The 27,690-nt window shown below is 28.9% G+C and overlaps 1 protein-coding gene across 1 annotated transcript; it reads right to left on the reverse strand.

The window, feature by feature from the left end:
- Nucleotides 1-28: 28 nt before the first annotated feature.
- On the reverse strand, nucleotides 29-26,957 carry LOC129959540 (3-ketoacyl-CoA thiolase, mitochondrial-like). Its single transcript, XM_056072420.1, has 11 exons — nucleotides 26,800-26,957; nucleotides 23,208-23,256; nucleotides 21,002-21,168; nucleotides 18,509-18,640; nucleotides 15,257-15,373; nucleotides 12,154-12,301; nucleotides 11,824-11,999; nucleotides 11,639-11,741; nucleotides 2,954-3,051; nucleotides 1,096-1,250; nucleotides 29-564 (listed from the first exon to the last, which is right to left on the reverse strand). The coding sequence occupies exons 2-11, from the start codon at nucleotides 23,224-23,226 to the stop codon at nucleotides 480-482; spliced, it is 1,200 nt and encodes a 399-aa protein (XP_055928395.1). The 5' UTR covers nucleotides 23,227-23,256; nucleotides 26,800-26,957; the 3' UTR covers nucleotides 29-479.
- Nucleotides 26,958-27,690: the final 733 nt, after the last annotated feature.

Genomic DNA, 27,690 nt, shown 5'->3' on the forward strand with positions numbered 1-27,690 from the left:
AATCCATTCAATTAAAAATGCAAGAAAATTTAAAAATACAAATATTTATTTTCTCCACACTGTGAGCACAATGTTAGAAATTGTAAAAAAATACTTAAAAATTGCACATTTAGGTATACAAATATTAAACAAAATAGTTACAAATACAGGTTTTGCTGCAGAAAAGATGAAAAATTGCCATTCGAAAGAAAAAAAAATGTATACTGATAATAAAAAATGTATTGCAAATCATCAAAACTTCCAGTCAAAAATATAAGGGTTGTGTTATTATTATTTTTTCTCATTTAACCAATTAATTATTGATGCTATGGCATACCATATTTTGATTTGGCAGAAATCTTATATTTTGCTCCTTGAAGTTAATATGAAATATCACATCTGGAAAATTAATAGATCTATCAAATGAAAATAACCAAAAATACCACATGTAAATTATAAGAGTAGGCACTTCTGTGAATGGACATAGAAGAAGATACAAATTAGCTGATGTTTTCCAACATTACAGCAATACCTTGACCACCACCAATGCATGCAGAACCAACGGCATATCTGGCTTTTCTTGCCCTGAAAAGTAGATTCATTTGATTTTAATTACAAGGCCCACATTTAAGTGGTATGAATTAAATAAAAACTTTGTTTTGAATAAGAGGTAATTATTTTTAAAATATAACATACAATGGTTTTTACTTTCAAGCCTGACCTGTTCCTACCAGTTAACTTTTCACTTAAACAAAAATCTGATAAAAATACATAAATGCTAAATCATATAAGTTATATGTTGTTTAAAAAATAGTCTTTTTTAGTATTCTATTAGATATTTGCTTTCTGAAGATATTTATTTCATTCAATTAACCGATCTAGCATTTATCAACACACAGTTTTCTACAAAAGCCTACTAAACTACTGTAAAATCATTTACGAATGTAGTTCCTGATACAAGACATGCAAAATGAACATCTTCTGGCTGCACTTGTATATTTAGTATCTACATCACTGAACAAAGATATATATTTTTACTTTTATAAACATGAAAAAAATTGCTTTCAAATGAGAAAACAATCTTGAATGCCTATATTTTTAAATCTTATTACATACCGTAATTCATAAGTTAGGTTAGCAACAATCCTTGCACCAGAAGCTCCAACAGGGTGTCCTAAAGCAATAGCACCGCCATTAACATTTGTTTTAGTTGGATCTAAATTTAATTCTTTCTGAACAGCTAAAAATTGTGAGGCAAAAGCTTCATTCACCTGCAAAAAATAAAATACAAGATTAAATTCTTTACTAGCGAAGTTCGTAAATAGTATGAGCGAATATTTCAATGACTGAATTACGGCATTCTGTCTAATTGATACACTCCACTACAACCATTTCTTCTGAACTCCTTTAAAATGAATAAGCAAATATTTGGTTAATAATGGGCTTTGGGCTAATTTTCTATTGCAAATAAACACAATATTTAATATTTTTCGATACAGGTAATGATATGGGAATATATGGAACATCTATATATATCATATATGGGAATTATACATTATCTATAATTAAATACTTCGATCAGTTTATTTTACATCCCAAGCTTCTCCATCACATATTTTTCTGCAAAATGGAAAACTGAATACCTTTGTTGTATGACTAAAAATATAGGATATGATATGTAAGCAAGTCAAGAAATATAAATTGTCAGATTTCTAATAAACTTATCAAATCAATTTAAAAGGTATATATTTGTGACAGAAAAGAAACTAATTAATGGAAACTTGAGAAACTTCTTTTTAAATAAAAACATGGAGACTGATAACCTGTTTATGTACAGTCCTTTGGAAAAAATTAGTTTTAAAATTTGCATTCAAGTCACCAAATAAGATTGAAATCATCATTATTACATTGCTATTCTATGGTCTGAAGAAAAAAAATTAAGTACTTACAATAATTTGATTCTCATGATGATATTCAAAATGATTTAGAACAGAAGTAATATTACTTTGCCAGCATTATCTAGATTAACTCCCTGAATTCTTGTATACAATAACTTCTAATACTATCAATATCAACACAACTCTTACACCCACTTATATTCAAAAATGAAATAGAATGGAAATCACATTCATTTCTATGATTGGCACATTGTTTAACATTATATATTAGCCAAGCAATGGAAAACAAACAACTTCATAATAAAGTTTTTGTATATAACTTTATTACAAAACTAAAAATAGTAATAGACGCTTGATTATTGTATCTAGTTTATTGATTTTATAAGGACAATTACAATCATAACATTGAAATAAAAAGTCAAATTTCTGAAAACCAATTAAAAAATTGAGCTTTTGAAAATTTCCACATGGATTTGAAATGCAAAAAGAAATTTTAAGCTCTAGTGTGTTTTCCTGCTGTGAGAATTCCATTATTTAAAAAGATTTTTTCCCCTTAAATTAAAATAATTTTATTTTGTTTCCTTCAGGAAAGCATTTCATTTATCTGTTTACTTTTTTTTTTTTTTTTTTTTTACTTTAGTAATTCAAAGGATTTTTTTTTTTAACTATTCAGAAAATTATTCAAGAAAAAAGTAAAAATCTATCACATGATAAATAATAAAAAAGACGAAATCTCATAAATTACAATATTAAAACCCATTCTTAAAGACATCACAAAAAATATTTTAAATATCTCAGTCAGAAATTTTAACTCCCATTTAAAAATATCCTCTATATTGTTGCAAATAACCCCCCCCTCCAACTTTTGCATACCATCATAGTTGATTTACTTACATTTTAAAAAGGGAATTAGGAAAATTCATTACCTGTCTATTAATAAATCAACTTTAATAATTTTGTCTTTAAACTAAAGATAGTACTTTTAAACCTATCAAACACTATATATTCAGAAAAATGTGGAGTTTAATGTCGAAAAGTGCAATTAAATGTTGAAAAAATAAAATATTAAAACTTACATCAACTAAATCAACATCGCTCAGCTTTACTCCTGTATTATCACAAAGCTTTCTGATAGCATCTACAGGTCCAATGCCCATAATTGTTGGATCCACACCTGAAGCAATCGATTTTGAGAAAAAATTTTTAATCAAAATGAAATAAGAATTTTCAACAATAAAAAAGTAATCTACACCACTCACAATGAAAACCTGGGATTGCCAATTAATCATATTTTATATTCAACATATACTATATATAATTCTATTCAACCACATTTTTATTATCAGAATATCTACAGCCAAATATTTCATTTTTACATAAGAAGTATTATATACATAATTACACATTTCATAATAATTACCTCCCTGTAGGGCGAAATATTAACTTATTTCATAACAGGAAAACATTTAAAAACATATATATCCTAACTACTTATAGTGCTTCTAAGGCTACTGGTAAAAACAAAAATAGATAGGTTGGTGTTTCATAGCAGCGTTAATGATTTATGAGTAAGTTCCCATTCACTTATTTTAAAACAGATTTTAAAATAAACTATAAATAAAACTGAAAACAACAACTAATGAAAGAACTGGGATACCTTATCTAATTCTTCCCATATTAGTGAAATCATTCTTTTAAAAACGAAAGGTCAACAACGATAATTTGAAAAACAAATTAAGGTTTATAGCATATATTAAAAATAAGAAACAGAACTGATAAGAATGGACATATTCTTACAACCATTGTAAAAGTAGACTAACTGAAATTAAATTTAAATGATAAAGAAAATCAGTACTCATTTAAAAATAAAACGAATACGGTGAAAAAGTCTATACATTATGAAATTTCACGATGCAGCTGCTTTCATTTTGTGGATCATTTAACAAAGAAAGATACCTCCTTAAAGTTCTACACCAAGAAGTGGGACTTATTTTTAAAGAATGGTTTCTTTAGATGTCACCTGTGTGCAAATTTTGAAAGGTATGCAAAAACCGCTCGTACAATAATTAGTAAATATTTATCTTAATTATTATGTAAATACGAAATTTTTGGTTCATGTGCATATCTCTACAAGATTCTGGTTCCTTAAGCTTATTGGTATATTTAGAAAAGACATTATTAAAACGTACAATTATTTAGAAATAGGGGTGCAATTTAGGGATTTTCCAAAAAATCGAACGCTATTCTCAAGAAAAGAGATGAGTACAAAATGATAGGGAAATATACCAATAAGCGTTTGGAATATTATGAATTATTTCTCACGAAGATTTTAAATACAAATTAAGCCAAAAATGTTTCAAATATCATCTGATCTTCAAAAACAGTTGACTAATTTCTACTAAAAACTAATATTGATACAAGCCTGTAAAGTGGTTTCCCAGCACGTTAATTTTATCCCCAGAAAGACTGATTTACAATCATCTGTATTGGATGCTGCTCGGATGCCGAGTCAGCGATCCCAGAGCTTGGCGACAAAATAGATAATGCTTGAAACTTCGAGAATTTTAACGATCCGTCCATTAGGAACCGAGATACGCCTGATTGGTCTAAAAGATTCTTGTCCCGCCTCTCGGGAGCTATAAAAGGTTGGCAGCTGCAGTGAACCAGGTCGGAATCAAGCTGCAGTACACCAGATACATGAGACTGAGATGCATAAAGTGCGGTGGTGAACACCACAAAGACCAGTACACTACGCCACCAGAGAAACCCGTCTGCATAAATTGCGGAAAAGAACATTTTGCTTCCTACCGTGGGTGTGAGAAATTCCCCAACCCCAAAGAATCCCTAAAACATTCACAAAAAACAGCTACGTAAACCCAAGAATTTCGTATGCAAAAATAACGAACCATTCCAAGCAGAATTACCCCCGCCAGAAAAAATGACAGCTGAAGATAAAGCAAACAATGCTCACGCTCAAGTATATTTCCCCAAAGATAACGTCTCTGAACTCGAAGATATAAAATATGTAATCAACGAATTTAGAACACTTTTTAATGAATGTGACATACGCAGCATTGCTAGGCAACTCAGAAGTGTCGACAATTATCTTGATATACTGGAAATACTAATCAAGTGCTTGCCCATTTTCAGCAACGTTAACAATGTGTAATTTTTGCGTTTTGCTTCAACCTTCATTATACATGTAGAAATCGGCATCCCTAAGCAACATCACCTCCAAATTAAAACAACACACGTATATTAATAAGGTCAGTTCCTTTCACCCCAATGTCAACAACTACTAGATATACGGATGGTGGGGCCTGCGGCCCCAATGAGCCGTAATCCCTCTCAACAACTCAGTGAACCAGATCGGAATCGTAGACAAGTAACGAGTCTTCGAGAGAATAGCGAAGCAACTGCGGAGCGCAAGGGTTGTGTAGAGCCCAAGCTATTGCTGAACTGGGCTATGTGCCGAGTCCTGTTGTCTATTGTGAAAGCAGCATCAGGTTGTGTGTGGAGTAGCCAGTCGTGTGATAGTGAGTCGGCAGTTGGATACAGCTAAAGCGAGAAGACAGTCAGAACTTCAGCCGTTTGGAGAGACCGTAGAGCGAAGCTCCCAGAATCCCCTCTCCTGCTGGATTCTGTCTGGCCGCTTTGTGTGCTGTGATCGATTACTAATTGTAGGCTACTGTTTGCTGTAGTGTGCTGCTGTGTGCTGTCCTGTGTGTACGTCTCGGCTATATATAGTTGTCGTCTTTGTAACCGTCGTCTGTGTCCTTGTGTTTAATAAACGCCGTCGTTGTTTCCTACTGATACTTGCTGATTTGTTTTCATACTATACACCCACTACAAGCGAACCGGTGAAATCCGTAACAATATAATGTTTATTTGAAGAAAACAACATTTCATTCTAAAAATTAAAGCACTTTCTTCTTCAGTTTGCTGTACCTCAGAAAATACATTTACATTCACAACTAGTATTCATTTTGAATTCAATTTAACGGAATTTGTTATTGGATCAATAGTACATACTATTACTTTTGACTATGCTATATTTTACATGAATGTTATATTTTACACGGATATATAGTAATTTACACTTAATAAGCATAAATGATTATAAATTAAGCACAAAATATGGAGAAAATAAACTGACTTTTTCAAGCATGAAAATACAAAATTTCATTTTAAAAGAATAAGAAATTTTGCAAGCTTGAACTTAATCGGACAAATATATATCATAAAATTAGCGGATAAAAAAAATTTTATGCAACTAGGAATTATTTTTCAGTGAATAATATTTTACGAATCAAAAATCAATATAGTAACAATTTTAAACTAATGTGGTAAATTAGCTCCACGAGAGAGCGCTCTGCATTCTTTAGATGATAGGCATAGTTCAGAGTTTATAGAGCAGAGGAGAGAGAGAGACGAGAAGGGTGTGATCGGAACTCGAAAAGACATGATCCTATTAAAAAGTCCGAAATTGGAATTCTTGCATAGAAGAATTCATCTGCAAATGCCCAATGTACCACGCGTAAGTGTTAGACCATTTGAGCAACATCAACTGTCCATCTTCATGTAATATAAATTTCTTCTTCATCATTGAATTCTCACTTGTAAAAATCATCATAAACATAATTTGTTAATCAAGGAATAAAACGATTAAGCTAATCCAAGTGGACTGATGAATTAAAACCCATCACACCCACAACCATGCGAGTTCGAAGTCGGTGAACAGCAAATTCTAAAAGGTACTGAGATACTTCTGTTTTATATTTATCCTGTCTGTCGTATTTTTGAAAATGAGTATTTTAAACAATTTAAAGAAGTGCGACTTAAAAATAATTGCCGTAGAGCTCGGTGAAACTGTCCCAGAAAATGCTAAAATTTTGGAAATTAAGTGTGTGTGTGTGTGTGTGTGTGTGTGTGTGTGTGTGTGTGTGTGCGCGCGCGCGCGCGCGCGCGTAAGAAATTAAAATTCTTATGTGTTCAAATCAGATCAAGAATTTGTCAGTGGCGTCGTCAAATCGATCATTGAGGATCGGACGGCTAAGGCAAAGAATGAACAAACTAAGTTAGAGATTGAAAAATTGAAATTGGGGATTTTCTCGCCAAAATGTCTGAATCTTATTCAGCAAAATGAATTGGCGAGTGCCCAAAATAAACAGATAAATTCTGTTTCTACAGATTGAAAGTAAACTTCCATTTTTTACGGCAGTAATTGAGAGCGAATCACTTGATGTTTGTCATATTGTTGATGATTGTTTAGGAGATCAGGTTATAAAATTAGTAAAAAAAATTATGAAGCAGTTAAACAACGATTGATTTAAGCTTAAATGTTCTACTTAAATGCGATAACCCAGTACGGCAACGGTCTCGAAGATTGCCTTTCGCAGAGCAAAAAATTATCGACAAACAAATAGATGAATGGTTACAAATGGGTATAATCAAACATTCTTGTTCTGAATACGCATCCCCAATCCTGTAACGAAAAAGGTGGGATTGTACACATAGGTTATGCGTGGATTTTAGACAACTGAATAAAAAAGTAGTTAAGGATTCTTTTTCTATGCCTCAAGTGGAAGAGGTTCTCCACCATTTAGGGGAGGCAAACGTTTTCTCAACCTTATACCTAAAAGAAGTTTTATATATTTTTTTTATTTTCCCATGTTCCAATTGAGTATAAATGCACCAAGTATTTGGCATTCATTTTCCATGCAGGTTTATTCGCATTTTTAAGGACTCCATTTGGTTTGTTCATTAGTGTCTTCTTACGATTCATATATCATGTTTTCAGGTATCTAATTAGGGATAATACAATTGTAATTTATATAGATGATTTCATCATACCTTCCCGTAATGAAACAGAGGGTTTGGAAAAACTTAAACGTGTTTTAAAAGTGGCTTCCGAATATGGATTAGAAATTAATTTTTAAAAAGTGCCCATCTTTAAAGCGAAAACTTAAATTTTTGGGCTATGTTATTGAAGAGGGTACGATTCGCCCCTCATCAAATAAAATTGTTGCTGTTCATAATTTCCCTGAACCTAAGAACATTAAACAAATGCAAAGCTTCCTAGGTCTTACAGGATATTTCAGAAAATTCGTACCAGGTTATTCAAAAATTGCAAAACCACTAAGTGATTTAATTCGTAGCACTGTAGAATTTGAATTTGGGCCATTACAAAAACAGGCATTTCAATACCTAAAAGAACTTTTGTGTCAAAGCCCCGTACTCGACATTTTCCAGCAAGGGAAACCTCTTGAATGACATACGCATGCAATAGTCTGGGTATTTTCTGTAGGCGGTTCAAGGTCATATTTTCTACCTCGTTATGGGTTGTCTGGTACCAGTAACGCGGTAGAAAATGTGACCTTGAACCGCATACAGAAAATACACAGACTATAGTAGCTATGGTTTCGAAGCGGTTTTATTACAACGCTCAGATGATGGATTACTACATTCAATTTACTACATGAGCAGAAAGACATACCACAGCAAGAAAAACTATCGAGTTATGAGCTTGAGGTGCCTGCGATTATAGAAGCATAGAAAAGATTTCGAAGTTATCTCTTGGGGGCAAAATTTAAGATAGTCACCCATTGTGATGCCTTCCAAAAGACGATAGAAAATAAAGACCTGGAGCCAAAGATAGCCAGGTGGGCGTTATTTCTGGAGGAGTTCGAGTGCGAAGTAGTCCATAGAGCAGGTCAACAAATGAAGCATGTAGATGCATTGAGCAGGAATGCAGTGTGCATTGTCACCCGCTCTCAAAGCGAAATTACGGCTAAGATCGCAACTGCACAAGAAGTTGACGAGCGTCTTCAATTTTTGAAAACTCTGGTCCAGAAAGGAATTAGAGATGATTAACTTATAAAAGAAGATGTCTTGTATGTACAGGATGATGGACATGAACTCATCGTTATGCCGGAAGCGATGGAACTAGAAATTATTCGCGGGTTCCATAAAAAAGAACTTTGCTCTACAGAAAACTGAAGATTTGCTGAAAAGAGACTTTCATATCTTGAACGCAAAGAAGAAAATAGAAAACGTCCTAATGGATTGTGTTGAGTGCATCTTCTGTAATAGAAAACGTGGCAAAGGAGAAGGTCTTTTGAATCCAATTCCTAAGGACAATACTCCTTTGAGCACATACCATATTGATTTTATTGGTGCCTTACCATCTAAAGCAAGAGATATCAACACATATTTAGAGTAGTAGATGCCTTCACCAAATTCGTTTGATTCTACGCAGTCAAAACAACATCAGAAGAGGTACTGTAAAAACTCAAGATCCAACAAGCTGTCTTCAGAAATCTTTCGAGAATTATTTCCAAAAAAGGTTCTGCCTTTACTTCTAACGATTTTGAGGGCTATTGCAAGGACAATGGAATTCAACATATGCAAATCACAACAGGAGTACCGAGAGCAAACAGCCAGATAGAAAGAATATATGGGGCCCTTATTCCAGCCAGTGCTTGCAAAACTGCCAATAGACGATCCTGCCAAGTGATTCAAGTTTATACCAGATGTTCAAGGAATCATTAACAGCACTATCAGCAGATCTACCAAATTCACTCCCTTTGAGTTGATGACAGATGTGATGATGCGAAACAAAACGAACCTAAAAATGAAAGAAATCCTTGATGAAGAATTCATGCACGTCATGATTCAAGAGAAAGAGACTATGCGTGAGGAAGCCAAAGCAAACATCTTCAAAGTGCAAGAAGAGAACCGACGATAATATAATAAACATTGTAGAATTGCCCCACTCTACAAAATAAACGACTTGGTAGCAATTAATAGAACCCAGTTAGGAGAAGGTTTGAAGCTAAGACCTAAGTTTCTAGGACCTTACAAAATGGTCAAGATAAAGCCACATGATCGTTACGTCGTACCAAAAGTAGGATCTCATGAAGGGCCTGGGGCAACTTCCATTTCAGCTGATCACATGAAGCCCTGGACTGATGCAGTTGCAACTTGAGATCAACGCATTTTTTTCCCCATCATCTACCCCCCCCCTTTTTTTTTAATTTATTTCTGTCCTTTCTCTTCTATTCCCGCTCTTTTTCCCCTTCATTTGTGTATTTCAGAGTTAGGAGGACCTCACATGTCGATGGTCGTGCGATGTGGGAAATTCACTCTACGAGAATGCGCTCTGCATTCTTCCGATGATAGGCATAGTTCAGAGTTCGAAGAGCAGAGGAGAGAGAGACGAGAAGGGAGTGATCGGAACTGGAAAAGATACGATCCTCTGAAAAAGGCCAAAACTGGAATTCTTGCGTAAAATTCATCTGCAAATGCCCACTGTACCACGCGTAGGTGGGAAAGACCATTTGAACAACATCAATTGTCCATCTACATATAATATAAATTCCTTCTTCATCATTGTAAAAATCATCCTTCCTTCTCACTTGTAAAAATCATCATAATCATCCTTTGTTAATCAAGAAATAAAATGATTAAGCTAATCCAAGTGGACTGATGCATTAAAACCCATCACACCAACACTAATTAAACTAAATTATATAAAAAGGGGTCTGTGCCACCAATCAGAGACAGAACACAAATCATTGAAAACTTAGGAGCAAAAACATTATTAAAACACTACAAAAAAAAATTGCTATTATTCCTCATTGTTCTTTCAATGAAATAAAATCAGCATAGCTAATAAACTTAAGACTGTGATTTTCAAAATTATTTAATGATGCACTTTATACAAAGTATTATTTTACTTTAAAAATTGAACAGAAAATTGAAAAAATTAGTTATTTCAGAAACAAAACAGTAGACAGAAAATATAGATATACTACTAACATCATTTAGGAACATTTATTTATAATTCAAGAATACAATTTACAATTCAAAAGTAATGCTTATATATACTTTTAAGATGAAATGAAATGTTTTGATAACTTGCGTTTAAGATATGCAAAATTTATATGCATACTTTTTATATAAAGTCACTAATAAATGTGTTTCTAAATCACATTTTAATATAACTAAATTCATCGTGGACATGAATGTATATATATGTTCTCTCTCTTTAAATACTCTACCACTATTTTTTTAAATTTCTCTTTTTTTAATACATCTTTAGATAATGCTTTTATTGGTTTTAAATTAGAGATTGAACAATGCCTAAAAGAAATCATAAGTCTATCACTCAAATTCAAATGAAGGCTAGGAAAGAAAAGATTCCACAAACAAATCATGTTTTTTTATTGTTAAAGAAAAAGAATACATATGATGACCTGTTGCCAAAACATACTATCAAAATTGAAAAAGAATATTTTTGAAAAAACGATTAATAATTCGTATCAGTAATTATTTATCTGACTTATTTTTATGTTTTGTATTAACGGAAAATTAACTATTTACTTAATTTCGTCAAAATATTTCCTAAAACTCTCTCAAAATACTATCTTAAAATCTTTATAAAAAAAGTTTGGAGTACTAACATAAGATATTAATAATAAATTACGGAGAAAATCATCTATCAATCATTCTTAAAAATCGTTTGCTTCAATAGATATTCTAATTTTATTTAAAAAAGCCTTTCGGACGATAAAAGAATTTTGTATATTATATTTTTTTTAAAAAGTATGTTTTTTAATTAAGAATGTTATAAGTGAAAGGGTTTTAACCCCAAGCAATACCATATATTAGCTACTGTATAATATAGATACATTTGGATAATAGAGATTTATATATGAAATGATACATAGATTTTATACATAAAATATATTCAGACTCACCAACATAACTATATCCTACAATTCTAGCTAAGGGAGCCAGCTTATTTGATTTCACATAGTCTTCACTAGCTAAAACAACAGCAGCAGCTCCATCGCATATTCCCTAGAATGGAAAACCAAATAAAGTTTTCTATAAAGTATTATTATCTTTCATAAAATTGATTAAAAAACATGAATATACATACTGATGCATTTCCAGCAGTAACAGTGCCTCCAGGTTTAAAGACAGGTTTCAATTTAGATAAGCCTTCCATAGTAGACTGAGGTCTTGGATGCTCATCAATTTCAAACATGACTTCTTTACCTTTGACTTTAACAGGAACAGGTGCCATTTCTTCTTGAAATCGTCCATTATCATGAGCTACAAAAAAAAAAAAATTAAAAAAAGGGAAAGAATATTTTACAGTTTCTAGGCTATAACGAGTAAAAATATAGCAATATTTATTGTGAGCACACATTGCATAAACATCTAACAATTGCTACTAAAACAAAATTATACATAATTCTAAAATTACCGTTTTTCCATTTAAGTTGAGATTGTAAGGCAAAGCTATCACATTCTTCTCGTGATATTTTGTACTTCTCTGCTAAGTTTTCAGCTGTTATAGCCATGGGCATATCAGCGTAAGTGTCATAAACTGAGCTCCAAAGCATATCTTCAAGCTAAAAAGAAACATTTTTTAATATCTTTTTCTACAAATTAATAATTCATAAACAAAAACTTTCTGAAATATTAATTTCAAAAGGAAAACTATTTAAAATGCCAAAAATCAACTTATAAAAAAAGCTTTTAAAATAAACAAAGACAATTAATCATCATAAAACAAATAAACAGATACATTTATTATTTCACAAACATATAGTTCGTCAACGTATTCTCAGACGACCACATTTCGACTCCATCTCATTAAGGGGTGACACGCGGAACGATGAGTGCATTTCCGGTATTCCCTTTGTCCTTGGATTTTCCCTATTACATACTAGTAAATGTAAACATCTCCTCCTTGCACCCCTATTTTGAAGAATTAAACTCATCCTAACGCATGCGCAAAAACGCGGAGGGTTTTACAATCAGTTGCTGAACTATACTAAGGTTATTTTGCTTCATCTAGCTTAAAAACACTGATCCTTCACTATCTGCATGAATACAAGCATTTCAATTCTGCAGCTCATTTCAAGGTTGCAGCTCTTATGTAACTCTCCAATCGCAGTAATATTTTTACTCATACTTTTATTTCAACTTTAGTAAACAGGCCAGAATACTTTAGAAACGAACTAAATTGTAATTAACATGCTCTATAATACCAAGAATTAAATACACTAGCCTGCATAAATCATAAGTAGAAAAGCCATCATTTCTGTTTGAATTTCCCCTGCTTTTGCTTAATATTTTTAATTTTTTACGAAATTTACCTAATTTTTTTCGGATCTAATATCCTGAGAACAATGCCTCTCTTTTCTTTGCTTATTGCACAATATGTTTTTAACTATATTTGAAAAATTCTTCTAAACTTTTAACTGAAATTTAATGTTCGGAAAAACATTTTCACTTACCGAAATTCACGTAAGCTACAATTATATAAAACACCCCCCCCCCCCACACACTTTTTTTTGAAAATATATTAATCAACACTAGAAGACACAAGCCCATCTAGACAGACTTTTAGCCAACCAGTAAATGCATCAAAACTGTTTGTCAAATTTACACATGTACGATGCAGCACAAAAACACATGCACACTGGCAGAGTGCTTAAACTGAACAATAATTCCAGTAACAAAAAATAATTCATTTACATATACAAAATGATATCACTGCATCAAAATTAGAAAAATTCTTCAATGATATCAAAATTGCATCGACTTTGAATCCACCAACTAAACTAAAAAAAATCGCCTAAATGCTGGCTGAATCCTTAACCCATAAAATAGAAAAACAAAAGTGGAAAATTGGTGCTTATCATTAATTTTTTTATTCCATAAAAAAATGTTTTAGAGGTATAAATTTCAAAGACGATAGCATGAATGAATTTTGTAAATTTTTGTGGCAATCAGTTTCAAATACATCAAAACGTATAAATCAATGCTTCCCTTCTCTTTTTTTTAAAAAATTATTGAGAAAATTACAAGAGAAATGTATATCTATAATATATCAAATAAGTTAATTTCTTACATTTAATATTATTTTTATATTATAGAGCATTTTGTTGAAAAGTATAGGGAATTTTAAACGAACCAAAAAATGATATACAAAAATATTAGCAATAATGTCCATTCCATGTCGTCCATATGAAGAATTTAGTAAATCAGTACTCATAAGTTTAAAAATATACAAAAATCGCTATATTGGACATTATCGCTAATGTTTTAGAAAATATTAGAGATAAAGTTCAATATTTTCATAATCCAACAAAAGACCTCCGTGAAGTGAAAAAAAAATATTATTGTAAAATAATTAAAATAAATTATTTTGGAATTATAATAATGGGTCAATATTTTATATCTAGTTTAAATAGTTTTGAATATTAATACTCAGACTGCATACTTTCAATTTAGTAACACACGGTATAATCGGTTTGAATTCGAAGAAAGAAAAGGGAAATGGGGAATCCATATCAAATTTATTGGATATATATATATATATCCAATAAATTAGATATGGTGGTTAATTTTTCTCATCCACTGTATCTCACAGTATATATTCACAGGAAAAAAAATTTTCAACAGCCTTTCCTCATTTCATGTTGTGCTCGTCGCTTCTGATTGTGCAAAAAAAAAACCATGTCTCCAGGAATGGGAAATAAAACGAAGTTAAATTATCGAAAGTCTTTTCACTGTCTTCGAATCTGCCTACATATTATATATATATATATATATATATATATATATTATTTTCGAAATTATTTTGGTTTCCGTGCAAAAAATTTAGGCACGTCACAGTCTCAACATTAATCATTTCTATCTATTTCATTACATCTAAAGCTTTTCTTGTATTGTATCAGTTTCATTAATCGAATTCATTTTATTATCTAATCATTTTTAACAAACCATTTCATAATCATTGAAATTATTCGCCCTGAAGTAACATTTAATTATCAGTTAATTTTATATGATTCTTTAAAAACTTGACTTATTTATAAAAAAAACTCAGTGCTGATTTTAAAGCAAAATTAATTTGAAAATATTTGGTCAATTAAATACATGGCAGGAAAAATCATGCATATTCAGAATAAGAAATTCCACATTATACATAAATAAATGATAATAAACAGAGCTTCCTCATTAATTTAGGACAATGACTTTGTGTACAAGTAAAAAAAATTAAGAAGCACTCTCAAAAAAGCATCCTTTTGTCTTCAGTTGGAAAGACCTAAAAGAAATTATTTTCGTTTCCGTGCAAAAAATTTCTTTTAGGCAAGTCACAATCTCAACCTCAACTCAACTCTCTCAAACTTTAACATACAAGGGCAGATTCATATAAAACGAAAGAAATACCAGTTCCACATGCAGAAAAATATGATAAACAGGTAGATGTTAAGAATATTTGACAATATTCTTTTAATTAAATGAAGTAATGAAAAAAGAAAAAAAAAACGTTTATTCCCATGATAATGGACTACCTTCAAGTCAACTCCAAATTTGGTTCCAAATCTTATATCTCTAACAGCATACGGAGATTGACTCATATTTTCAGCACCACCAGCTAAGACAACTTCAGCTTCCCTCAAACATATTTCCTGAAAACATTTTAAAACATTTGTAAAAGTCCTGCTAAAATTAAAAAATGTTTGTAAACAATCACAGAATAAAATTAAAAGTTCATAAAACATTTTTGTATAGAAGAGAATATTTAATAATATAGTTTTAACCTTTCCAATGCAGATTATTAAAATTTTTGAAATATACATAAGAAACACAATTAATGAGATTTGGAAGCCTAACATGGATTTTATAGAAAATTTCTATTTATTAGCATCCTTCAATCTGAGGTTGGTATTCTCATTTGGGAAAATCGCCTATCTAGAGCAATCAATTCATAAGAAAAAATTTCAAAGATGATAAACTTTTTATGACAGTGAAATAATTATGAATTCTTTAGTTTTAGAAGCTTTTTTATTCAAATTCAAAGAAATTTAAATCATTTAAAATATTAAAAATACAGAATTTTATAATAATTTTTGCAGAAGACAAATCTGACATATATAAATTTGGAAAAATTTAAATTTAATACAATATCAAAAAAAATTTAAATTAATTTTTTGTTGAATTAATTTAAAATTTGATCAAATAGGAAATAAATTTGAATCTTACTCAAAATTATGGATTATTGGAAGGTATTGCAGTAATATGATTAATTTAGTTAGAATTATCTTTAAGAATCTTAAAAAAATTCCAATATTATAGTTAATAAAAAAACTGTGATATTTTAATATGATATTAATTCTATACAGAAAATTATACATTCTGTTCTATACATTCAGAATTCTATACATATTCTATCATGCTGTCATTTATAGTTCTAAAGTGAAACACAATCATATTTTTCCAATAATTTTTTGGGGTAAATATTGAGAAAATGCTTATGAAGACTTCTTCTACTGACCGACAACTTAAATCTATTTTTTGTTTGTATTTACTGGATCTGCTAAATATGCCATATAGGGGGAAATATGCCATTATTTTGTGAAACATAAAACATTTTGGGTGCACAATTAAAATTGCACAAAAGAGTGTTTTTCTTTTTTTACTAATGTTCAGAATACAATGAAAGTTGGACAGAAATGGAAGTAATTATGTAAACTTGCATTCCCATGCATATACAATGCTGCAAAAATTAATAATTTGAAAACCACATTCTACCTTAGTTAAGAATAAAAACTTTTTTTTTTTACTCCAAGTTACATTTTAATTTTTAAAAATGAATATTTTTATGTGAATTTTTTCAAAAAACTTCAAAAATGCTTCTTTTATCAAGCATTATAAATGTTACATAAAACTTTATAGAACACATTCAAAACTTCAAAACTGCAACTGAGTCCATTTAAAAGAAATCATCAGTTATAGAAATAAACAAAATTCCTAGTTATGAGAATATCCAAGCTAAAATTTGCTCTTAACTGATCACATTTTAAATTAATCCTTCTTTATACCTTTATTAATTATCTTGTTGGCTATAAAAGCCAAGAGTATAGAAGATGTGGGCATTAATCTGGTGTAAGATCCTAAATTATATTAATATAAAAGACACGGAAAAAATAAGTGCTTACAATTCACTGTAACCATAAACAGATAAAAATAAATAATTTTGCCTTTCTTAGAAAAAAAATGATTGAGAATTGTTACTTAAATATGACATTATTAAAAACAAATGGAAAATCTTTGTGCTATATACACAGATTTAAACAAAAAAAACAAAAATGAAATTAAGAGAATTTAAAAAAATATCACAAAAATACAAAGGATTATTTATCATCAGAAAACAAAAGATTATTTAAGTGACTAACTTCCATTTTTCTTTTCATATGCCGAACTTTTTTTTTTCTTATGCCTTTGTACAAATATGGAACAATTTCTTCCATTAATATATTATGCTTATAAGTTTATAATAAGCATACTTCATGAAGCTTTAATACACAAATGTAACTATAAAATATTGTAAAGATGCCTGCAAAAATATGTATTTTATCTACAAAAACTATGCAATGATTATGAAACTGTTATTGAAAAATGGTACTGAAAGAATGAATGCACTTTAGGAAATAATAGTAGCAAATTTTGATAGGAACTTCTATTATGGCCTAAATTTATGTGTCATTGACGGAATCACAACCATTATAAGTATGTTTGTAACATTTTGAAGAAGTTAAGAAATATGATTTTTTGAGACTGTATAATGAAATCTATGAATTATTCAGTGATGAAGTCAAAAATATATTGAAATCTAGAATTGATGGAAAAAAATTAATAAATAAAAAAAACTAATTATTTACCATGTACTATTAATATTCGAACTATTAAGATTGACAGGACGATTTTATTACTAAAACAAACAGTCACATTCATTAATAAAGTATATAGTTTCATGCAATTTTAACCATCATCAGCAACTGAAATCAGTCTATTTCTTTCAATTTACAGCTAACATACTATTTTTGCAATCAAAATACTACCTAACTATTGCCAACTTTTGAGTACACCCTCTAAAAAAGGAATAAGATGCAGTCTGGGTTGCCATTTAAAGGAAAGCAAGGCAATTTATTACATTGTTCTTTCTTTTATAGCTGTTCACATTCAATCTTCAATAAGATAATCCTTAACTAAACAGTGAATACAAAACTTTTTATACACAATTTTGTCCATATTCATTAGAGGACGTTTTGGATATAATAAGATAGCTATTGCATCCTCAAAAAATACCAATTAACTACTCCCTTTCTTAAAAATATTTAACAAAATTTTATCAAAAGATCTATTTTCTCTTTGAATCAGCCTCTGTTCCTACCAGAAAACATTTTGTAAATCAGAAATGGCTTCATGTTTCTTTGATTTAAATCTTCTTTGTTCATTTATAATCCCGGCATATGCCAAAATCTGTTACAATAAAATCAATATTATTTTTTAATCCATTCTTTTTTTCCCCTGTAGTGTGGGGGGAAGAGTATATTCTAAGTGTGTCTATTGTTAGAAAGCCAATAAATGAACAATCAATTTTCAAATGTATGAAATAATTTTCTTTCTGCTTCCTAATTCTAATAAAAATAATATTTCATCAATGTACCATGTACCCAAACTACACCAAAAGAGAAAGAGAGGGGGGGATAAAAACAACATTTCTAAAAACATAAAAAATAATAAGCTGGATAGAAACTTACCTGACAGCCAGTAACTATTGATTGAAAACCTGAGCCACAAAGTCTATTTACAGTTAAGCATGGAACAGATTGGGGTACTCCAGCATGTAAAGCAATATGACGGGCTATGTAAGGTCCATCTCTAGAACTAGCCTACAAAAATTATTATACTTCAATGTATATCTAAATGCTTCTCTAAAAATTTTGTTAAGAAAAAAGTTGCCCCTTAAAAGATAAATTTTGCATATCTGCAAAAAATAAACAGATGAATGAAATTAAATCAAAAATTGCAGAAGATACTATTGCAAACAAAAAATGCCAGTAAAACACTAAAAAGTCTGAGCTACTTAATTAAACAAATAAAGTTGGGAATGGTTTATTCACAATATTAGTAAATGTTAATTTGTCGACATGGAATATGGTTCTGTAATATATAAAAATTTTGCAAAATTATTCACATGTGATATTTTAGATATAAATTTCACCAATTCAAAAACATTATATTGTTAGATTCGTGAGTATTTTAGTTAATATGAGCCAATTGACAATGCGATGAAGTGAACAGTAAAATTTTGAATTTAATCAATTTTCTTTTCATAGTTTGCTCTTGATAAGAAATAAAATCTAGATTATTTAAGTCAAAAAATGAAAGAAAATATTGTACTCAAAATACAAATATTTTATTATGCTCAAGTATTATTGCACTCAAAGTGGAAGTCATTTTTTTTTCAATCTTTAATTTTTCCAATGAATAGCTATTCAAATAAACCTTGTAATTGTTTTGAAGAATACAGATTTTTCAAAGACAAATAAATATTAAATAAATTCAATAAACCTAATTCATAATAGCTTTTGCTGAAAAATTTAATGAGCCATAGTTTCAGATAATCATTAAATTACACATAACTAAAAAAATTTTTAAGATTACTCACTTTTTGAAGAAATATATACTTTTTTAAAGAAAAATCAGAAAATTGTTTCTTGGTAATCCTCTAATGTATGACATTAGAAAACATATAAAATAAATTCTTTTAGTTTAATAGAGAAAAAAAAAAGCAATCTTTCACAGTTACGGTGATTTCAAATATTTTGGAGTAAAAATTTAAACAAATTATTTTTCTAAGTATTTCATGGAATCATCAGTTGGCTGTTTCACATCTCTAAACAGCTAAAATGGCTGAATATCAGTTTGGTATGGAATTAGTAAGACGACATAGTAAAATCTATGCTGCCAATCTTTACCATTCTTTCATAAAAGCAGTCTCTAAGAAGTGTGATGACTGTTTTCACAGTGGTTCTTAGTTGAGTAACAATCCATCTCCCTCAAGGATTTCATGCATGCCACATTAGATTCAAGTGAAATAAGCATGCTGGAATCTTATATACTCTAAATGCTTAGCTCCAAAATATAATAATTCAGCAGATGAGTTTTGTGACTTCAGCATTCTCAGCCATTAAAAGTTACTTATCACTGATTGTGCTACAATATAAAATTAAAAAAAAAAAATCAAGAAACTTGACCTTGTACCTTCCCAAATTACTACTTATAATTTTTATAGATTATATAAAAATCTTTATATTAAAATCTGCATTTATTTCAGTCCAAACCATCACCCCATAATCTTCATTATAAAGTCTTTCATGTATTAAATTACATGTACCTCTCATAACATGCTCGCCTTACATATAGATATGATCATTATCTGGCTCCAAACAGAATTTCTTGCCTGGGAAAAGAAAAGCTTCTCTACAAACTCCAAGATATATCTTTCCAATTCCTTCTTACACTATGTTGTCTTTAAGGAACACAAACAAAAAGTTTAGCCCATACTAGTAAAGGTGATTTCATATAGCTAGTGTCAATATGTCTCATCTTATAGCACTAAATTTAGCATTGACTAACTATCATGGACAGATAATGATCTTCAGTTTGTCTTGTTTATACACTGACAACTGTGACTCCATTTTCTATAAATATCTCCAGGAGTTCGAAAAAGGTTCCAAAATCCACAAATCATAATTTGAGACACATCAAAGACATTGTCTGAAAAAGCTAACAACAAAAATTTTAAAAACGAGTCAACAAACTTTAGCACTATTCATCAAGCCTCCAATAAGATAAATTTTCCATTGTCAATACTAGGAACAATTAAGAATACCAAATAAATTTTCACCAAACTAGCAATCAAAAAAATTATTCCATCAGTAGATACCATTATTTTAAGAAAGAGCATCAATCCTTACTGCTTTTTTACAATCCACAAATTGCATTTAATATCTAAAAGATAATGATATAAAATCCTGAAAGTTATTTGCGAAATGCTAAAACAACAAAAACAATTCAGTCTAATTCCCAAATATATGTTAAATATCCATGGTAATTGTAAATAGAGCATTTGTAGTTTTTTATAATTATTATCTATAGATAAAGTTCTTTCCAATGAAGAAAATAAAATATGTTTAATAATAAAGAATTTAAAAAACAACAAATACCTGAAATAAAATATTTAATACCTGAATAACTGTTCCAAAAGTAACAGAATTCACTTTCTCTGGTTTAATTTTTGCACTTTTAAGAGCAGCAACACTAGCGACTACACCAAGGCGTGTCGCTGTAACATCCTTCAATGTTCCACCAAATGTTCCAAAAGGTGTTCTTTTAGCACCAACAACAAATACACCTGTGGAGATATACTTTCAGTAATGCTAGAAATTGCTCATTGAAATAACATTGTTCCTTTTTAAAGTAAAAAACATTTAAATTCTTCTTAGAATAAATTCAAACTATCTATTCATGGATTTAGTTACATCTAATGTTGTTAAGCAACATCAAAATGAAGAAAGCATATATAGCTTAGTAGTATATATAAAGTATATACTTAAATATTTTTTCAGCTTTAGAAAAATTCATGTTTGAAAAGAGAGAAAAAAAACTTATTTGACAAGTTGAGCACTTTTTTAGTATTTTAAAGTTCTTCATCAATTCATTTTTTATATTTAATATTAAAGAGTTCAAAAGTTATTATATCCTATCCCTTTCCCAAATATTCATATTTTGTTAATTTCATGTTTCCTGTTCCCCGACACAGCATTAAAGAAGAAAACAATTTTTACCAAGAAACTTAATGGATTTCTGCAATTTCTCAAATACAAGAAAGCAATTTCACAAAAGATAACATCTTCTCTATAAATATTATTTGACATTATATCAAGTCTTAAGGGTAAATAAATTTAATGGGTTCATATGCTAATATATACATATAAAATTCTAGCAATAAAATAATAGCAAAATAAGCAATTAATATAAACAAAGGCATGACTTGGGAAAGTTTCTTTAACAATTACTTTTTCTTTAAAATTCTAAATTTCTATAATAAACTGCTGTTATTTTTTTAACTTCAATTTTGGTCTTCAGCAAGTTTTCAAATTTTTAATGAAGCTAAGTACCTAACAATTTTATCAACTCAATGGTAGTAATTAATAAATCATGTCATAACTCTGCATATTTTACAAACAAGAGTCTTTTTCAAAAGTGCATCTAAGACTAATTTTATACTTATGAGTAAAACAAGGAAATTTACAATAAAGATAATGTTTACATGGTTTCAGATTGCAAGCAAGTAAAGATATAATTAGATATAATATGAAACAAAGAAATGATAAATTACTAATGCCTCTTATGATGATTTAAGTATAAAAACTATTGATGATTGACTGCAATAGCTTTTTACTCAAATATTGACATCAAGAATTGATTTTGACAATGTTCAGATTATTGTACAAAAGTAAAGTTGAATTCTAAAGCCACAAGTTTTTAATAAAAATATGTAGTGAATTTCACAAAAAATTATACATAGAATACAAATTTCTAAGTTTATTATATAATGCTGATAAAAATTCATCCATTTAATATCTGATGTGAATACCAAATATACAGAATTTATATTTCAAACTATATTTATACCATCTAAGCCCACATGATTGTCTATATACTTCATGAAATCCTACAAATATCTGATTTTTAGATTATAGTTCTCATACATGAGCTGTAAGATACACAATCTTCCATTCTGCCAATAAAAAATCAAAATATGCAGCATATATTTTTCTTTTCCCTTTTTTTTTATAACTGAAATATTAAATAAAGTAACATTAATTATCAGTAAACCAAATAATATTATAAAAATTATTTGGCACATAAAAATTTTATAGCATTATATATATGCATAATAAATCCCTTTTTAACTCAAAAAGCAAAACTTTGGTAGCTAGCTTCTATTTTCTTAAATTAGTCAATATGATTCTAATGAGCTTCACCACCCTATATAAATGCATTTATTAAATTTAAAGACAAATTATTTATAAAAGCAATACATATATATATTCTTACATAAAGAATGAAGCTTTGATTTTTCAGATATAAGATTGTCTCATTTTTTTATGGCTAACTATCAGTTAGATTTTAAGATCCAAGAGAAATTACAATGAGAATTAATATATAAAAGTCATTTTTTAACCATTTTTTAAAGACCCTTTAAACTACTATACTGAAAGATGTGACATTAGTAAATATTCTTAAACAACTATGACTTAAGTTGATTAATCTCTATTTCAAAAACCTTAGATTTAAAAAAAAATTGTACAATTTATATTTTCAGAAATAAATAGAATAGAATATCATACTAATTTACATTTCCATAATTACACTATGATATCATACCTCGTAATAAAGCAGTCATTGTTAAGCTCCTTTGAATATAGTATACTTCCTAAAAGGAGAAAAGCTATTAATAATAAAATAATATTTACTAAATACAAACAAGCAGTTTGAAAGTTGTTTAGGGGAAAAAATTAATTGATGTGCATATATAAAATATAGTCCTTACAAAAAATTGCTGATAATATTTATGTATTAACAAAACTCTAAATTATGTTAAACATTAACATGTTTTGTATATTCAGCATTAATTTCTAACAGAACTGCAGTGACTCATGGAATACTTCAAAAATGTTCAATACTAAAATTTCTACATTATTTTAGTCTTTAACTCTTATTTAGATAAAGCATTTTATTTGATTTTATCACATGCTGTCAAATACCAAAAGATAATAAATAAAGTCTTATCTTCTGCTAAGTCATTGCAGATAATTTTAAGCATTCACTTCAATCTTTTATATATTCACATCTTACAAGTTTTTATTATTTTTAAAATAGAAAATTGAAATGGTAGATATCGAAAGGAATTTCAAGCATTTCCCTCTAATATGAATTTTGATAAAACAGTAAAACAAAAGGCACTATACTTAAAGGCTGAAAGTACTTAATACTGATTGAACTGAGCCCTTATGCAATTATGAATGAATACTTATTTGCTGACATTTCAGATGGCTACATGACATTTTAGAAATCTAGTTTTTAAAATAAATTCAGTCACAAAACAACTGAATGATACTTGTACTTCATAATAGAAGAAAAAAAAATTCTGACACAAACATATCACATATTAGATTAAATAATCTAATAACATACAATACAGTAACATAACAAATACAGTGAAAGGGGGGATGAAGTTATGAAAGAGAAAATGATGTTAAAAAATGAATTATACTTCCATCAGGTTTTAGATATTTAAAACAAATTAAACTAATTTTTTAAACATGAATGCATGCATTATTTTAAAAAAAAAACAAAAAAACATTTGACTATTTATCTATCTGATGCTCAAAATATTAAAAAAATGTCCATCAGATATTTTAAAGCAATAAAAATTTTTAAAATTTTAGAATATTAGATATTTTTTTAAAAAATAAAACATTTATATATATCTTTCATACCTATTTCTTAAAATTAAAATCTTGATAAATGTTAAAATACATTTTTAAAACTCTTCCTTTCATTACATATAAAGAAATACATTTTAAAAGTTATCTTGTATATTTTCTATGATAGGTGTAGAATAGTTTGCAGAACTAATAATAGAATATCATTATTAAGATAAATGTAGTAAATAAAGAAAAATTTAAAATCAATTCATCAAAACTATTTAAAATATGCCAATGAAAGAAAATCTAACTTAAAAATTTGTATCTGTGAAGCTTCGATAATTCTAACTATAATTCAAATACAATCTTCTCTTTTAATACATATATAGCCTGATGAGCTTTCAACGATATTTTTTACAATCAGCAGACAATAAAAAACTTTTTTTCATTAAAATACTTTTTTTAATACAACAAATATTAGAAGGCAAAAAGAATTCCAACATTTCTCCAACTGTAAAATTTAAAATGCAATGTATTCAAATAACAATTTACTTTACCCATATAATATATATTATATATATAGATATAGATAGATAGATGTAGCATAGATATATAAAAAAATGGTGATAAAAATAAACATTACGATAAAAAGAAAACCATCATGCCATTTGAAATGAATTTTTCAATTCATCAAAATAATCAAAATGCATAGCCTATTAATTTAGTATGAGAGATTAAAAAAAAAATCCTCCTTTAGATTTTAAAATGCTACTTATAAACAAAATTTTTATTTTCAATCAGTAACATTCCTAAACATTAGATTTACAAAGTAGTTAACAAATCCATATAAATGCAATATCTTTCTCAAGAGAAAAATGTATTTTTTTAAAACAAAAGCTAATTGGACGGTTTTTAAGTTTGTCACATGATAACTTTTATAAGAGGGGAAAGAATTAATGAATATTAATAGTTAAATTCCAATGTAAGAAATTTGAATATAATAATTATAGTTATAAAACTATCAATTTTTACAAAGTAAGCATTCTCTTTTTCTCATTTTCATAAAACAAAATTTTAAATAAAGATTTAAAAAATCTCAAGTTATTCAATCTATTTAAACTTACTCCTATAAATGAAATAGTTGTCACTATAATATATTTTAAAGCAGAAACTCTTTATTTATTAGAAATTAAAATCACTATTGCAAAATTATTATTATATAATAAATATTATAGTTACTCAAATTACAATGATCATATTATCAAACAGAAAAGAGAACTTTCCCATTTGATAAAATGAAACAAGCATTAATGCTTAATTATAATAAGCATATTTTCCATTTGAATATATTTATCATTTAAAGTATCATTGAAAAATAGTCAAACAACATACAATATCAAAAAAAAATTTATGATGAGAATTATGCAATTATTTAATATTTCACCACATGCGCCCATTTTTTTAAAATTAGCACATGTGCAGGGTCATTTTGACCCCAAATTGTCAGACACTTACTTCCTATCTTGTTGGCTATTTGTATAAAAATAAAAGGTGGTCAGAGTATATGAATATTTTCTCATGCAAAGAAGTTCTGTTTAAGACAAAAAATGAAATAAATGAATTTTTAAAATGAAAAAAATCAAAATTGAGATTAGCCACTCTTTTTCCCATACCTTTCCTGTGTTAATTTCCTTTCCAAGATTTAATTCCTATAAAGCTTTTTTTTAAGTATGCATTTTTTTTCCTGTATAAAAATGTAGGAAGAATAAGAAAATCTATATTTTACACATACATAGTTTACATATGAACAGTTTGGGAAAAAGAAGCTTAAACAAACAACTTTGAAAATTCATAACTTTTGACTTTCATCTTTATTTACTGAAAAAACAATTTTATCATTCTTCATTAAGGATAAAATGAATTTTCAACATAAATTTCAAGACGATTTATTCATATTATAAGAAAATGCATTTTATATAAATATTTGTTATTTTTTTTTTACGAGCAGGGAAAGACGATCAGAGTTTCTAGAGTATTCAGAACCTCCGATTCGTTCCGATTTTGTGCCATGACAACTTTCCAGAATATCATCAATATCTTACGAATCTGAGTTTTAGTCGTTTTCACTAACAGTAGAAAGACTTGCCGAGATCTCTGCTGCTCACATTCGGACGTGATCATAACATTAAAAACAAAAAAATTTGAAAAACCCCAACCCTCTGGTAAAAAAAAAGGAGAGGGAGACGCTGTTTTATTTAACTCTCCCATTCTAATCATCTTCTTCTAATTCTTCTTCAAGAAGGTATAGAAAGTAACAGGTGTACTTTTATAAATTCCTAGAATCTCTAAGAAAAAAAAGAAAAGTTGGGGTCAAAAAAGACCAGTGCATGTGGTGACGGGTTAAAAGATAACGTATTCGATATATATTTATCTAAAAAAAGAAAGAAAAAAAAAAAACTAGAAATGTTCAATATTCTCTAAAATAATAATCAATAATGCATACATGTTTACACAATAAGATAAAAAAAATTACTCAAATTTATAATTACTTTTCTCGGAATTAATCTTTGAGTTTCAATCGGCGTTTTACTACAGGTCACCCGGAAAAGAATGATGATTTGCAAAATCAGAACTCTTATCTTTCTAAAACTCTTGTCGTGTGGCTGTTGACAGTTTGACACTCTCACGTGCACCGGGTGGTTAAAGTTAACAGAACTTGAAAACTGAACAAAATTTTCAGTACTCAATTTTCATTATACGGCGTTAGGAATTCAGTTGAAGTTAAAGTCAAGGGTTTGTGTACGTTTATTTGATCTTACTACATTCATAAAAGTCTTTTCATCGCAGAAAATTCATCGCAGAAACCATTCTTGAAACTTGAAGAAAACGAAATTGAGTATTATTTCATAAAATGGCTGATTGTCCAACTCAAACACAAGATGCTGCTACCGACTCAAAAAATGTGTGCAACCATAGTAATGAGAAAGGAAAATACGATGCACCTAAACTATCTAACGAGCCTAGAGGAATGAATTCTGTGCTTTCTTTATCAGATGAAGATGAAATCATATTTTTTCCCTTTTCTCGAGACCGAAGTTTTGCTGACAATGTTGCTGCTTGTAAGACTATTATAAAAGCTACTCTCGAAGCAATGAGTGTAATTGAAAATTGTTATGCAATTTCAGAGTCGTTAATAACTCCAAATTAGAAGCTTTTAAAGTACACAATGTGGTAACTCATATGATCTCTCAAGTTAAGCAGTTTTTGGTACATTTTGAACAGGACCATCTTTTTTTAAAAGCTGCGGATTTTTTTAACTATCAAGGTGATCATCTTATTTACAAGTTGGGCAGTATCACAAACACGAGTATTGGTAAATTTGAATCTTTGGTCTAGCCATTTCTTTTATTCATCAAAGAAAAAAAAATTTCATTCCAATT

This window comes from Argiope bruennichi, chromosome X1 (assembly GCF_947563725.1).
Source record: "Argiope bruennichi chromosome X1, qqArgBrue1.1, whole genome shotgun sequence".
Taxonomy (NCBI): domain Eukaryota; kingdom Metazoa; phylum Arthropoda; class Arachnida; order Araneae; family Araneidae; genus Argiope; species Argiope bruennichi.

Coding starts and splice junctions, on each gene's coding strand:
- LOC129959540 (XM_056072420.1), bottom strand. Junction 18,641..21,001: donor CTTTTGGAACAGTTATTCAG/GTATTAAATATT, acceptor TAATTTTTGTAG/GCTAGTTCTAGAGATGGACC. Junction 1,251..2,953: donor GCGATGTTGATTTAGTTGAT/GTAAGTTTTAAT, acceptor TATTTTTTGCAG/GTGAATGAAGCTTTTGCCTC.